The 13,427-nt window shown below is 46.2% G+C and overlaps 1 protein-coding gene across 1 annotated transcript in view; it reads right to left on the reverse strand.

The window, feature by feature from the left end:
- The window catches only part of LRP4 (LDL receptor related protein 4), an 86,130-nt gene that overhangs the window by 4,734 nt on the left and 67,969 nt on the right, over positions 1 to 13,427 (reverse strand). The window contains exons 20-37 of the mRNA XM_062576275.1: positions 12,539 to 12,740; positions 12,025 to 12,214; positions 11,637 to 11,768; positions 10,977 to 11,117; positions 10,170 to 10,256; positions 9,793 to 9,964; positions 9,544 to 9,706; positions 9,082 to 9,307; positions 7,443 to 7,746; positions 6,887 to 7,105; positions 6,447 to 6,581; positions 6,141 to 6,249; positions 5,672 to 5,816; positions 5,036 to 5,149; positions 4,589 to 4,712; positions 1,530 to 1,597; positions 860 to 947; positions 176 to 317 (exon numbers count right to left, since the gene is read on the reverse strand). Of these exons, the coding sequence (XP_062432259.1) occupies positions 176 to 317; positions 860 to 947; positions 1,530 to 1,597; positions 4,589 to 4,712; positions 5,036 to 5,149; positions 5,672 to 5,816; positions 6,141 to 6,249; positions 6,447 to 6,581; positions 6,887 to 7,105; positions 7,443 to 7,746; positions 9,082 to 9,307; positions 9,544 to 9,706; positions 9,793 to 9,964; positions 10,170 to 10,256; positions 10,977 to 11,117; positions 11,637 to 11,768; positions 12,025 to 12,214; positions 12,539 to 12,740 (2,761 nt within the window). The remainder of the gene's footprint in view (positions 1 to 175; positions 318 to 859; positions 948 to 1,529; positions 1,598 to 4,588; positions 4,713 to 5,035; positions 5,150 to 5,671; positions 5,817 to 6,140; positions 6,250 to 6,446; positions 6,582 to 6,886; positions 7,106 to 7,442; positions 7,747 to 9,081; positions 9,308 to 9,543; positions 9,707 to 9,792; positions 9,965 to 10,169; positions 10,257 to 10,976; positions 11,118 to 11,636; positions 11,769 to 12,024; positions 12,215 to 12,538; positions 12,741 to 13,427) is intronic.

The raw sequence follows: 13,427 nt of genomic DNA on the forward strand, positions 1-13,427 counted from the left end.
GGTATATGTCACCACAGCTCACGGAGGGAGAAGTGCTGCTGGCTGATCTGTAGAAATCTGACTGGGCAATTTACTAGAAATAAATGCTGACAAGTTGCAGCATTTTCACGTCCTAACGCCTGAAGCTCAGCAGCAGCTTTAGCCTGGTCCTCATGTTCTTAGTAGCAGCTCTTACCTCTTTTTTATAGCACAATTGGTTGTACATGGCTGGTTTGGGAATTGTTTCAATCTTCACCTCCTGGGTAGACGTCCGATATGATGGATTACTGTAGGTTAGGTTCCCCAAGCTAGGATCTGTGAACTTGGATTTATTATGCCTAAAGGAAGAGAGCAGTCAGAAAAGATGCATGGTCCTACTGCCAGGATCTAAAGTTCCTGAGCACTCAGCAAGTGGAAAGCAAGGAGCAAATCTTCGCTATCCCTCAAAGTCAGAGAACACTGGTTTCACCAAGCTCTTCAGCTGCCAGTACACTCACTAGCTACCAGTGCAGCACGGCACTGCCATGCAACCCCAAAAGCAATACTGGCAATAGCTGGAGAGACTATCTGGCAGGAAGCACATGACCTCACATATGTACTGAGATACAAATATCTCACATCCCTGTCCATAATTCCCAAGCTCTCTGCAGAACATTCATCCCATAAGGAATGAAATAAAAAACGTGTATGCCCAACACTTTAAAGGAACAGGACTCAAACCTTGCAAAAAGTAAACCTTGCAAATAAAATCAAACACTGCTTCCGAAAAAACAAAGACATTGTAAATCGCAATAAGGAAAAACTAAATATTCTTCAGGAGCTTTCTTCTCCCACAAGGCTACATTTTACCATGGTCCAGGAGAGGGGGAAGATCACTCACCTATATAAAATTAAAGCAGCAATAAGCAGCAAAATAAACAAGATGCTGAGAAGGCCTCCAATAATGTAGCTAACGTGCAATCCTTCCCCTGAAAGTGAAAAGCAAAGGTAAGTTAGCAATCTCCTTAAATTCCATGGGATAATACTGACCTAGCATAACACCTCTTATGGAAGTATGCAAAGTAAAAGGTCAACACACCAAGGTATAGCAGAGGGGGTTGTTTGGAATCATATGAACAAATCCCTTCCTCCCACTCAGGCCTCAGCAAACCAGAAGAAGTGAGAAGACCTTGGTAATGGGATCAGATAAGTATGAGTTAGACCTCCTTGCTGACAGGTTACTCCTGCTGCAGGAAACAGTTACCCTTGTCAGCCATCTTCAATGTAACATAAAAGGGATAGTGGAAAAAGAGTTCTTAATGGAAAGAATCCTGTGGATGAAGTAGGTGAAAAAGGAAAAAAGCCATATTCTTCAGACAAAACAGTCATTTAGAAAAGTCCCCATGTAGGCTAACGAATGAGCATAACTGATATTCACCCTCAAGATACATTTTTCTCTGCTCAGAAGCATTTGAGGAATCCCAGTTTGAGTTTCAAACACTGGACTGAAATGCCCTGAGTACACCTGGAAGAACAACACTAGTGGAGGAGAGCAAAGGAAAGAAACTCACCCATGGTTGCAAGCACTGCCTCATTGTCACGGCTACACAAGCCTCGCCTGGCATCTTTATCAGAGCAGCTGAATGACAGAATGAAACATTTAGTACCCTGATATTGAAATTACTCAGGTTCTTCCTGGGTATCAGAACACAAGACTGGACAGGCTAACACTGATTTTCCTTCCATTTCCAGCTCTATGAAGGGAACTCTCCTTTCTCTGCTCCAATATCAGTCTGTGTCCAGAAGGAAGGACCTTATTTATGTGTATGTTTCAATAGAACAGAACATAAATTTTAGCATCATTACCGAAGGAAAAATCAGAACTTTATAAAGTAAGCATAGAAAGATATTTCTGTTCAACACATCACTCCCCACAGAGGAGGGGAAGTTTTACCTTAAAAATAACTCAACCACATACTACAGAATATATTTTTTGCTGGACAGTAGGAATAATGGGTTGTAGGGAATTAGCTGGGAAAAAAAAACTCTTCATTACCTGCACTGTAGCTTAAACATGAGAGTTGCAAAGGCCCTGTCCTGCTCCAAAAAAGCTGTCCTCTTGTGGCCAGGGTAGAACTATTTCCTCAGATGTCTGAGTCATGTGTGACATGTTTGAGAGAATTAAAATAACAGAGTCCTGTCTCTTCCCCTCAGAAATAAGTTGTTTAAATTAGGAGTTTGGAAATCAGTCAAACGAACAACAGGAATTCAAGAGGATTTTAACGCTTCTTACAGTATAGCGAGCCTAGAGACACAGCTTAATGTAACACAGAGAAAGACCTCTGCACTTCTTGCCAACTCAAGAGCTCTGCACTCTCTCTTTGTCAGAATGGTCTTCCTCATTATTTACACAAAGTCTGGGGCTAAGGTCTCTTTTGGCCAGGGAGAAGTAAGTTTGGATGATGACAGGCAGAGGTGACTTCCGGCCCTTCAGAGACCTAATTGGTGGAATCTCATGGGTTAAGGCCCTAGAAGGAAGGGGAGTCCAGGAGAGCTGGAAGTACGAGTACGAAGTGCAGCAAAGGGGGCAGGAGACCTGCATGGGTGAGCAAGGAGCTCTTGGCCAAATTCAGACAGAAGAAGAAAATACACAGAATGTGGAGGGGACAGGCTACTTGGGAGAATTATAGGAATGCAGTCAGAGTATGTAGAGATGCTGCAAGGAAGGCTAAGGCCCAGCTGGAATTGAGTCTGGCAAGGGATGTCAAGGACAACACGAAGGGCTTCTTCAAATACATCAGCAGCAAGAGGACGACTAGGGAAAACGTGGGCCCGCTACTGAATGGGGCGGGGGCCCTGGTGACAAGGAGTACAGAGAAGACACAATCACTGAATGCCTTCTTTGCTTCAGTCTTCACTGCTAAGGGCAGCCCTCAGGAATCCCGGAGCCTGGACGTGAAGGAGAAAGTCTGGAGAAAGGAAGACTTTCCTTTGGTTGAGGAGGAAAGGATTAGAGACCTTCTGGGCAGGCTAGACATCCACAAATCCATGGGCCCGGATGGGATGCACCCACGGGTACTGAGGGAGCTGGCAGATGTTGTTGCCAGGCCTCTCTCCATCTTTGAAAGGTCCTGGAGAACTGGAGAGGTGCCTGAGGACTGGAAGAAAGCCAATGTCACTCCAGTCTTCAAAAAGGGCAAGGAGGAGGACCCAGGCAACTACAGGCCAGTCAGCCTCACCTCCATCCTTGCAAAGGTGATGGAACAGCTCATTCTGGATGTCACCTCCAGGCATATGGAGGAAAAGAATGTGATCAGGAGTAGCCAGCATGGATTCACCAGGGAAAATTCTGCTTAACCAATCTGATAGCCTTCTCCGATGGAGTGACTGGCTGGGTAGATGAGGGGAGAGCACTGGGCATTGTGTACCTTGACTTCAGCAAGGCTTCTGACACTGTCTCCCATAACATCTTCCTAGAGAAGCTCAGCAAGTGTGGGTTAGATGAGTGGACAGTGAGGTGGATTGAGAACTGGCTGAAGGTAGAGCTCAGAGGGTCGTCATCAGTGGCGTGGAGTCTAGTTGGAGGCCTGTGGCCAGTGGTGTCCCCCAGGGCTCAGTACAGGGTCACATCCTGTTCAACTTCTTCAACAATGATCTGGATGAGGGGACGGAGTGCCTCCTCAGCATGTTTGCTGATGATACCAAGCTGGGAGGAGTGGCTGATATACCTGAGGGCTGTGCTGCCATTCAGAGACCTGGACAGGCTGGAGAGTTTGGGCAGAGAGGAACCTCATGAGGTTCAACAAGGGCAAGTGCAGGGTTCTGCACTTAGGGAAAAATAACCCTAGGCACCAGTACAAGCTGGGGGCTGCCCTTCTGGAGAGCATCTCTGCAGAGAAGGACCTGGGAGTGCTGGTGGATGGCAAGTTGACCATGAGCCAGCAAGGTGCCCTTGTGGCCAAGAAGGCCAATGAGATCCCAAGGTGTATTAGGAAGAGTGTTGCCAGCAGGTCAAGGGAGGTGATCCTGCCCCTCTACGCTGCCCTGGTGAGGCCTCATCTCAAGTCCTGCATCCAGTTCTGGGCTCCCCAGTACAAGAGAGACATGGAGCTACTGGAGGGAGTCCAGTGTAGGGCTACAAAGATGATCAGAGGGCTGGAGCACCTGCCCTATGAGGAACGGCTGTGAGAGCTGGGCCTCTCTAGCCTGGGGAAGAGAAGACTGAGGGGGGATCTTACCAATGTGTACAAGTACCTGAAGGGAGGGTGTCAAGGGGACGGGGACAAACTCTTTTCAGTTGTCCCGTGTGACAGGACAGGAGGCAATGGGCAGAAATTGAAGCACAGGAAGTTCTGCCTGAACATGATGGGGAATTTCTTCATTGTGAGAGTGACGGAGCACTGGAACAAGTTGCCCAGAGAGGTTGTGGAGTCTCCTTCTCTGGAGATCTTCAAGGCCCACCTGGAGGCAAGCCTGTCTAACATGCTCTAGGTGACCCTGCTGAGCAGGGAGGTTGGACTAGAAGATCTCCAGAGGTCCCTTCCAACCTTACTGATTCTATAATTCTATGTTGCATCCTGTGCAATCTGTGACTAACACATCCCAATTCCAAGAGAAAAAGAGCACTTACTTTCCTTCCACTGTTTCCAGAGACGTAAGAGCTTTGGTCGTTGAGGTAGTTACTCTGCCAGGCAGTGTATGACTTCTCTCACTTACACTGGTAGTTTCAGGACCAAGAGGCACCACACCAGGAACTAAAACAATGCAGAGGAAAATGAGAACCACAAATTTGTGGGACAGATGAACAAGTCTGGTAAGAAAAATTCTGAAATGGGGAAGCTTAGGAACCTATATCAGTAACTTTCTCATCCCAAACCGAGCTCTCAGTAGAAAGGACAGGGGAAGATTCTGTTTCTCACAACTGCTTTACATCCAGTATAAGACTTTTCAGAAGCTTTTGCACACTGGAGAGCTTCAAATGCTTTGGTATCATAGGCATATGAATAATCAATGCCTAATTAGTGGCTCTGACTTGCATACAAAAGCTACTACCAAGTGAAACAGTCTCTGAACTCACCTGTGGAACAGGGCCGCCCATCTGGTTCATCTGGACATGCGCAGACAAAGTCAGAAGCTCTGGCAAAGCAGAGATGAGTGCAGCCTCCATTGTTCACTCCACAAGCATTAGTACCTGGAAGGAAAAAGCAAGTTTTAAATCTGGAGCAGACAATTAGGTAGAAGCTCAGAACAAGAACCTTTTTTCCTGTTAAGCCAGAGATACTTCCTAGAAGTAGAGCAAGTCACTATGCCACAGAGTACATCTCAACATCTGACTCTTAAGAAAGTGATGACAGGAGCCAGACACTGGTTCGATTAAGGCAGTTTTGAAAGGAAGGCAGAGATCAGTAGAGAGGAGCCTAGTCAACACAGCTGCACAGACAGAAATAAATTCACATTTTTCTGTCATTTTTTTAACGCAGTGTCAGGTGAATAACTCAGAAAATGACATTTGCTGATCAAAGCTGTAACACAGCACAGTCAACACATGCTTGGCTGAAACATCAGAGGCAGGCAAAGAATGTGCCCAGAAAAACTGAGGGAAGATGCACTAACAGTTTGAGGGATGCCAACCTCATTTAACGTCTACAGTAGTACAGTGGTTCTAGAGCTGTCTACAATTATCATTTGCTAGAATCAAGATTCTCCTGGTTACCTGTCTGTCTCTGAGGGGAAACCACGATGATATCCATCAGTCCCTCAACATTGGCCAGGACTGTTTCCTTATTCCGCCCAGAGTACTTGTCCACTCTCTGGATAGATTTGGTTTGCCAGTCAGTCCAGTATATCCACCTATCCTGCTGCTCAGGGAGTTAGCAAGGAGGAGAAATCACAGCTATTAGCATGTTTAGCCACATAAATACAGGATCCCCACCAAAAACATGTCCCAGTGACACAAGGCTCCAAACAAAGGCCCTTCCAGTACCTTATCTTCTTATCCTAAAGATGATGACTGTCTACATCTCAGAGCAGTTCAAACTTCTGTTAGCACCACTGGAGAGTAATGTACCAGTCCCTCAGTCATCTCTATTTCACCCAGACTACAACATTCCCCTGTTCCCAATGCTCCACTGTCCAAACTCAGCACAACTGGGAGATCAGTGGCAGGGGAAAAATCCTCTTACCTGTGTCAGAGCAAAGGGATGTGACACCTGGCTGACCAAAACTTGGCGTAGCTTCCCATTGAGATCACAACTCTCTATGCGATCAAGATGTGCATCCACCCAGTAAATCCTAGAGGAACAGGGAAAGAGAGAGGTGAGATTCCACCTATACATTCCCTCTTCACTTTTTAGTCATTCACTAGCCAAAATGGATCAGATCAATCAAAACACTTCAAGAAATCAAGCTCAGGCAGGGAAAAACAAAACAAAACAAAAACCCCAAAACCCAATACATCTCTTAATCCCATACTGGATTCTCTCACTGACCTCCTGGTGTCATAATCCAAGGTCAATCCATTGGGCCACCCTAGGTCAGTGTTGATCAGGATTTTACGTTCAGAGCCATCCAAGTTTGCCCGTTCAATTTTAGCAATGTGACCCCAATCTGTCCAGAAGAGGTACCTAAAGAGAGAAAAGGCAAGTGCAAAAGAAAAAGGACATTTCATTCAGCTCACATAAAGTTTTAATTATAAACTAAACTGCCATATCCTTCAGCTTCAAATAAAGCTCATATGGTCTGTAGCTTAATTCTCTTAAATATGTGCCCCAGCCTTCAAATCAACTGCCCAGTCACCTCATTCACTCAGCACTAGCCTTTTGGTGGTACCTGCAGATTCACACTGCACATCCCTTCTTCCTCTCAGATGCCCCTCCTCCAGTCTGCTTCTGCATAGCCCCTCTCTTTGCCCATTACATCCCACACTTACCCCTTCTTGGGAAAGACAGCAATGGCTCGGGGTTCATCCAGGCTGTTATTGATCAGCACTTTCCTAGAGCTTCCATCCAGCCTAGCTACTTCGATGGTGTTGCGTCCTGTATCTGTCCAGTACAGGTTCCTGGCAACCCAGTCCACCGCCAGGCCGTCTGTCGTCTTCAGCCCCTGACCAATAACAGTCTCCATGTTGCTGCCATTCAGGTCAGACCGCCTGGATGGAGATCAATGACAAATGGCAGTGAGGAATGGCTAGCTCCTGGAAAGCCTTTACCCCTCCACACATGACACCCATCAGCCACAGGGCCACTTCATACTGCTACTTCCGTAATACCTCCTTCCTCAGTCTCCAGCAGGTTAAACACACCTTCAGCACTTAGTTCAGCAATACACATGATACTGTGTACCACATACAGGGTTTGAGCAGTAGAGTACTGCCAAGACCTCATGGTCTCCCCAGCTTATTTGCACACTCCACAGCTCAGTGTGGCCCACCCAGCATGAGTGGCTAGGTAACCTGGACACTGGCCAAGTAGATGCCTGGCACCTACCTGATGACATCAAGGAAAACATCTGTGTAGTAAATCTTGCCATCCACGCTATCATAGTCCAGAGAAATTACATTGCTCAGCTCAGGGACAGGTATATGTACATCCGTGTGATCACTAGTGTCCAGTGAGATACGACGGATGGAGGCACGACTAGAGAAGAGTAGGTAGGTCTCTGGAGAAGAGTCACATGTCTGCTCATCTCTCTTCAGCTGGATGCCAGTGGGGCAGGCACAGGAGAAGCCAGTGGGGTGAGGCAAGCAAAGGTGGGAGCAGCCGCCATTACGAACTCCACATTTATTAAAGCCTTCAGAAGCAGGGAAAAGGTTGTTTAAGGATCTCGGTGGACCCAGAGACCAAAGCTTTGCTTTAAAGACTACACACATGCACAACTTGCTAGCAGCTAAGTTCACCCTAACTGCAGCCTTGCTGAAAATCTACAGCCCTTCATACAGAGACTGGCCTCCCTCCCCCTCCAAGACGCATTGCTGGCATAGGCCCAGCTGGGCAAGGAGGACAGGAAGGCACAGTGGAAGTGGGAGCATTAGGAGCAAAATCCTGACCTGTATTCCTTGCTAATCACAGTCTTCCCATGGAAAAAGGAACAGCCAAATGCTGAGAGATTCACAGGACTGCAGTTTAGCTCTGTTATTGCTGCAAATAGTAATGCCGACAGTAAGATCCCACCCTGTGGGGAAGCAGCACGACAACACACCAGAGGCCAAGATGACAAAGAAGCTTCTGTTTTAAGTTAGCTGCACACAGTGGTAAATAAACAAAGGCATCAGAGAAGCCTGCTGTAAGTGCTTGACGTATTAGGGTCATATCTTAACTTCTGACTTTTTTAAAAAAAAATTGAAAAGTCAATATACTTTTATTAAGAAGGGATGAGCCTAGAAGACAGGTGCAGGGAGGAAGGAGGAAAGGCCACAGGGATATGATGGTTGGAGTTCAGGTTGGCTTAAAGTTATGCTGTCAAGGGTGGTGCTGTTAGGAGCCACAGGGGAAGCAGCACAGTTTTCTGTAAAAGAGGATATTGGAGGAAAAAGATTTCCACTGAAAGGAAAACAAAGCATACAGCAATAACTCACACTGAAGAACAGGGAGGCAAGATGAGGTTGTGTAGGTTCCCCAAAGAGTAGTGTAAGGACTCTGGCACAGAATAGTTGGAAAGGATGATATTTCAAGAGCCGCTAAAGAAGCGGACAGGAAGATGAAGCCTGAAATAGTTGGGCTAAAAATGACTAGAACTTGAAAAAAGGTTTCAGTGACTAGCATAAGAGGAACAAGTGCCTTTTGGAATTAAAAAGGGGAAAGTGTCCAATGCCATAAACAGCTCTAAAAGCAGTACATTCCAGTGAAGCCTAACAGGGCATGACTCATTGACACATGCGAGACGGAAAGAAGTCAAAAGGTATACAGTAATAAAAAATAAATTCCAGAGCTGTATAGCTTTGTAAACAGAGAGAAGTACAAAAATAGTTACATAAGAGGGAGGAAGAAAAGAAAAGCTGAGTTTGAAGGCAGTGCTCTATTTCCATCACTCATGCTTTCCCAAAGGACCCTTTACAATGACAGTTCTCAAGGGCTCCCCTAGCCACCACAATCACACCACTGCCTCAGGAGCAGCCCAGCAACTCACCCAGAGGCCGTGCCCTATCAACAGCTTGAATGTCCATGAGGCCGGGCAGGTTTGCTCTCACCAAGATGACATTAGCACCAGTATCCTTGTCAGCCCTGTGAATGCTGCGAGTTTGCCAGTCAGTCCAGTAGATGTAAGAGTCCAGCAGAGTGAGGCCATATGGATGTTGCACTGGTGACAGCAGGGTGTGGCGGTTTGCACCGCTGAGATCTGCAGCCTCAATACGCTGGTGATAAAAAGCAAGCATGTTAGCCCCATGTGCAAAACACCAATGCTGTTAACAGCAAAGCAAAAAACAGAGCCTAAGCAAATAATGTTACTCAAGCTTCCCTTCACATAAGCTTTTCTGAGAGCTTGGTCTAGGTACCCCTCATTCTTCAGACAGCTTGCTCAAAAGCTTCAGAACAGCCTCCATGCTATTAGAGCCCCAGCAACGAGCAATGCTGAAGAACAGAATCAGACCTCAGTGTGTGCATCAGCCCAGAGCAGCTGGGACCCCGCCTTGTCCACTGCCAGTCCATTAGGCCAGCCCAGGTTGTGGCTGATCAGCACAACACGTCCTGAGCCATCCATCCCAGAGCGCTCCAGCTTAGCATTCTCACCCCAGTCTGTCCAGTACATGTACCTGGGGAAAAGCCAGCAAGTATTAAGGAAACAGCAGAAATCAGAAGTCTTCCTTCAGCCCCTAGATAATCTCCTGACAACACTAACCCCATCTCATGGTATAATGCTATCGCCCGGGGGCTGTCCAGGTTCTGCCAGACCAAGACTTTCCTCATGGAGCCATCCAGATTGCCCACTTCAATCCTGTTTGTTCCTGTATCTGTCCAATATATCTTCCTGCCAATAGCATCCACAGCCAGCCCATCTGTAGTCAAGAGACCTGAGAAAGCAGAAAGGTACAACAGTCACTTCTCATCCTTCCTACTCGGTCAGGAATACCTGATATTTGCTTTATGCATCAAGCAGTAAGCCTTATGACCCTCCATGGCCTGCAAAATTTAAGGAATCTTCCACCAGGAAAGTCAGAAGATCTCTTTTGGCAGGTGTGTGGAGGCAGGAGGCTCCCAGGCCAAAATACCTCTTACCTGTGGTGATGATGTCCTCATACTGGGAGCCATCAAGGGCAGCCCGGCTGATCTTCCGCAGTGTACTGTCTGACCAGTAAACCTTTCCTGGACAGAAAAAGGAAGAGAAACTAAAGAATCAACAAAATCCTTAAAATCAAATCCAGGTCTTCAGGAGACAAGCATCAAGATTACTCTGACTACCAATTAGGCCGTTCAGCACAGAGATCTAACAATACAGAAATAACAGCAGCACGTGACTATCCAGCTAGAGCAATAAAACCATACAAAATCTCTTGTTCCAATCTTTCCCAGAAGCTGTGAGAGCACTGTCTCTGGGTAGCTCTCTGCTATTCTAACAAGGCCACAAAAATGTAACACATTACAAGCTAGCAGTATGGAATCCCATATCTAATTTTGGTAAGTGTTCCAAAGGACAGGAATCAGACTATCTACATTACTATACACAGTGGGTTTACATCCAACACAGCATCATATATTTCATATGAGCCAATAGCCCCCGACTCAGCTTTATTGCTATAGCAGACTCCACCGAGAGGCAAGCCTTCTTAAATCCAAGCTACAGAGGAACCTGATTCAATACAGTACACAGCTTCTTCCTCAACCCAGTTGGGGTTGTCTGCTTTAAGGACAGGACTGATGGGAAATGAGTATCTGCAGTATCTACTAGAAAAAAAGAAAAAAACCCATCTACCCAAGTTCTCAACCTACAGTAAAATCCGTGCCTGGGTCTTCACTCAGACATCTAAATACTAAAGTCACTTTTGCCTTCACAACAAGCAGTTAGATACACCAGGAAGTTCAGACCTTCCTGAGGATCCACTCCAATTGCAATGGTGTTCTTCATAGTGACATTGACGGAGACAACGACATCTGCAAAGTAGGGAATATCCAGAGAGACCATTCGAACGTCAGTCCTTCTGGCAAAGATCAGAAAGCTAGTCATTCCTGCAGAGAGTTGAAGATAGACTGGTATCAGCAAAGGACAAGTCCAGTCAACCACTGGCATCATCTACTGAACTTTCTGGAGCTATTCTTGCTAACATGTGTAAGGAACAGAAATTAGTAGAAGTCAGTTTTCCTGCTAAGATGAATAAGCAGATGTACTATAGCTTGAAGCCAAAAGCCCTCCAAAAAGAAGGTTGATGGGAGGAGTGTGTACAGATCTGTTAAAAAGTATAGCACTTTCTAGGTCAAAACAGAATCCACTGCAAAATTATGGCAAAAGTGTGGGGAAAAAGTGACACCTGCTAAGCCCACCGCAAATTTAAGAAAAATGTCCTCTGCATCAATCTAGACTTCCTCGGGTTACTTTGCTGTAATTCTCACTCACATGAAAGGTGCAAGCATTAGTGGGCTTTTCAAAGGGCAAAGCAGATAAATGAACAAAAATAATTTTCTCTAACTAAGCAGGAGTAGTAAGCAGCTGACATCCAACTGCAATAGGAACTTGCAGCAGGGACTCACCAGGAGAGCAGGTCTTGCCATCAGACTGCAGGTTGATCCCAGTAGGGCAGGTACAGCTGTAACCTTTTGGAAGAGGTGCCAGAAGACACAGGTGACTGCAACCTCCATTGCTAACTTCACACGCTGTGTGCACTATAGGAAGAGAGAGGAAAGAAATTCCATAAGCCAGTAGCACAGGCACAAACAGTGAGTGCAGCAGCTATAGAAATGCATTTTAAAAGAACATCCTGAAGAACAAATGAGAAAGTTATTCTTGTGCTCACGTATTCCACCCAGAGTCTTAAAGCTTTGAGGGCTGACAGATAGGCCAACTCCTTGCAGGAGAGCCATGCCACATATCAGAGCCCAAGCAAGCTCAGCTCAGCATGGCTTGGGGCAAGCTCTGTACCTGGTGGCCTGTGACGGTGGAAAACATGAATATCCATAAGGTTCTCCAGATTGTCCTGCAGCGTTTCCCGAGCCTGCCCAGTCCTTCTATCTGCGCTCTGGATGCTTTTGGCCTGCCAGTCTGTCCAGTAGATTCTCTCGCCATAAAGAGCAAGTCCAAAGGGGTGAGGTAGATTGCTCCCAATCAGCACCTGGTCAGATTACCCCCAGCCCCCAAAAAAAAGTTACTAAGAAGTCACTAAGGGCAATATACTTCCCTTGCCCCCTCTCAACATCATAGGAACAGTCACAGCAAAAGGAGAGGGATGGGGACTGCAGGAGTCCTAAAACAGAGGTTCCCTCACACAGTTTACAGCTGAAGGGGAGTTCTTCTCTCCCAGTGAAAGCAGCTGAGCATGCCTTGATTTGGGGATTTCACTTTCAACTGGAAAGAGAGGCAGGGGCCATAAGCACTCTTTAATCTAGGACTTGCACCTGAGGTTCCCATGCTCCCTTGTCCAGGATGTTCTCCTTACCTTTCTGCTGCTCCCATCCAGGCCAGCATATTCAATGGTCTTCATGCCTGCATCTGCCCAGTACAAGCGCTGTGACTCGTAGTCAATAGCCAAACCATTGGGCCATGTCAAGTTGGAGGAGATGATCACCAAGCGGTTTGAGGCATCCATACCAGCACGCTCAATCTTCGGGTTGGCTCCCCAGTCAGTCCAGTACATGAACCTAAACACAAGCCCAGAAAGAAGTGAATGCCTACACTCCACTGCCTCTACAGCTAGGCAGTGTTAGAAAAGCAAAATAGCCTGGTGCCTTCAGCAGCTAGCAGGAAGGAGCATCAGACTAACACTGTCTTTATGGACAATCTTGGGTTCTTGTAACACTCATAAAACTTAAATCCCCTCTGCTGCCTATGTTCTGACCTAATTACAACATGGAGAAAAATGTTCAAATATTTACAAGGCCTAATAATTAAGCAATTATTTCCTACTCTCTGACATTGGATATTTATACTCTTGCAGCCCTAGTCCTCCAGTAATCCAGCCAATGAAAATACAGCATACTCCCATTCAAGACTTTCAATGGTTCTAAAGCAAGGGCTGGCAAGCTTGGGCCTATTAACTCTAATCTAGCCCCAGCTCTTCAAATCTCATGATTCAAAAGCAAAAGCCTTTATTGAAGCCAATCATTTTTGTTACTCTTCTCAGGTCTGCTTTCCATGGCACGACTGATCCCTCAGTGCTCTCACTGAGGCAATACTCTGAAGTCAAGAGGTCACTAGTATTAGAACTCACTCGGGATCAACACTAATTTACTACGGGAAATTCCTCTGATAGAACGGCAGTTGAAAAACAGAGAGCTTGAATAAAAATTCAACATAGATGTGAAATAAAGGTACAAATGATCTAAATA

Source organism: Rhea pennata, chromosome 5 (assembly GCF_028389875.1).
Source record: "Rhea pennata isolate bPtePen1 chromosome 5, bPtePen1.pri, whole genome shotgun sequence".
Lineage (NCBI taxonomy): Eukaryota > Metazoa > Chordata > Aves > Rheiformes > Rheidae > Rhea > Rhea pennata.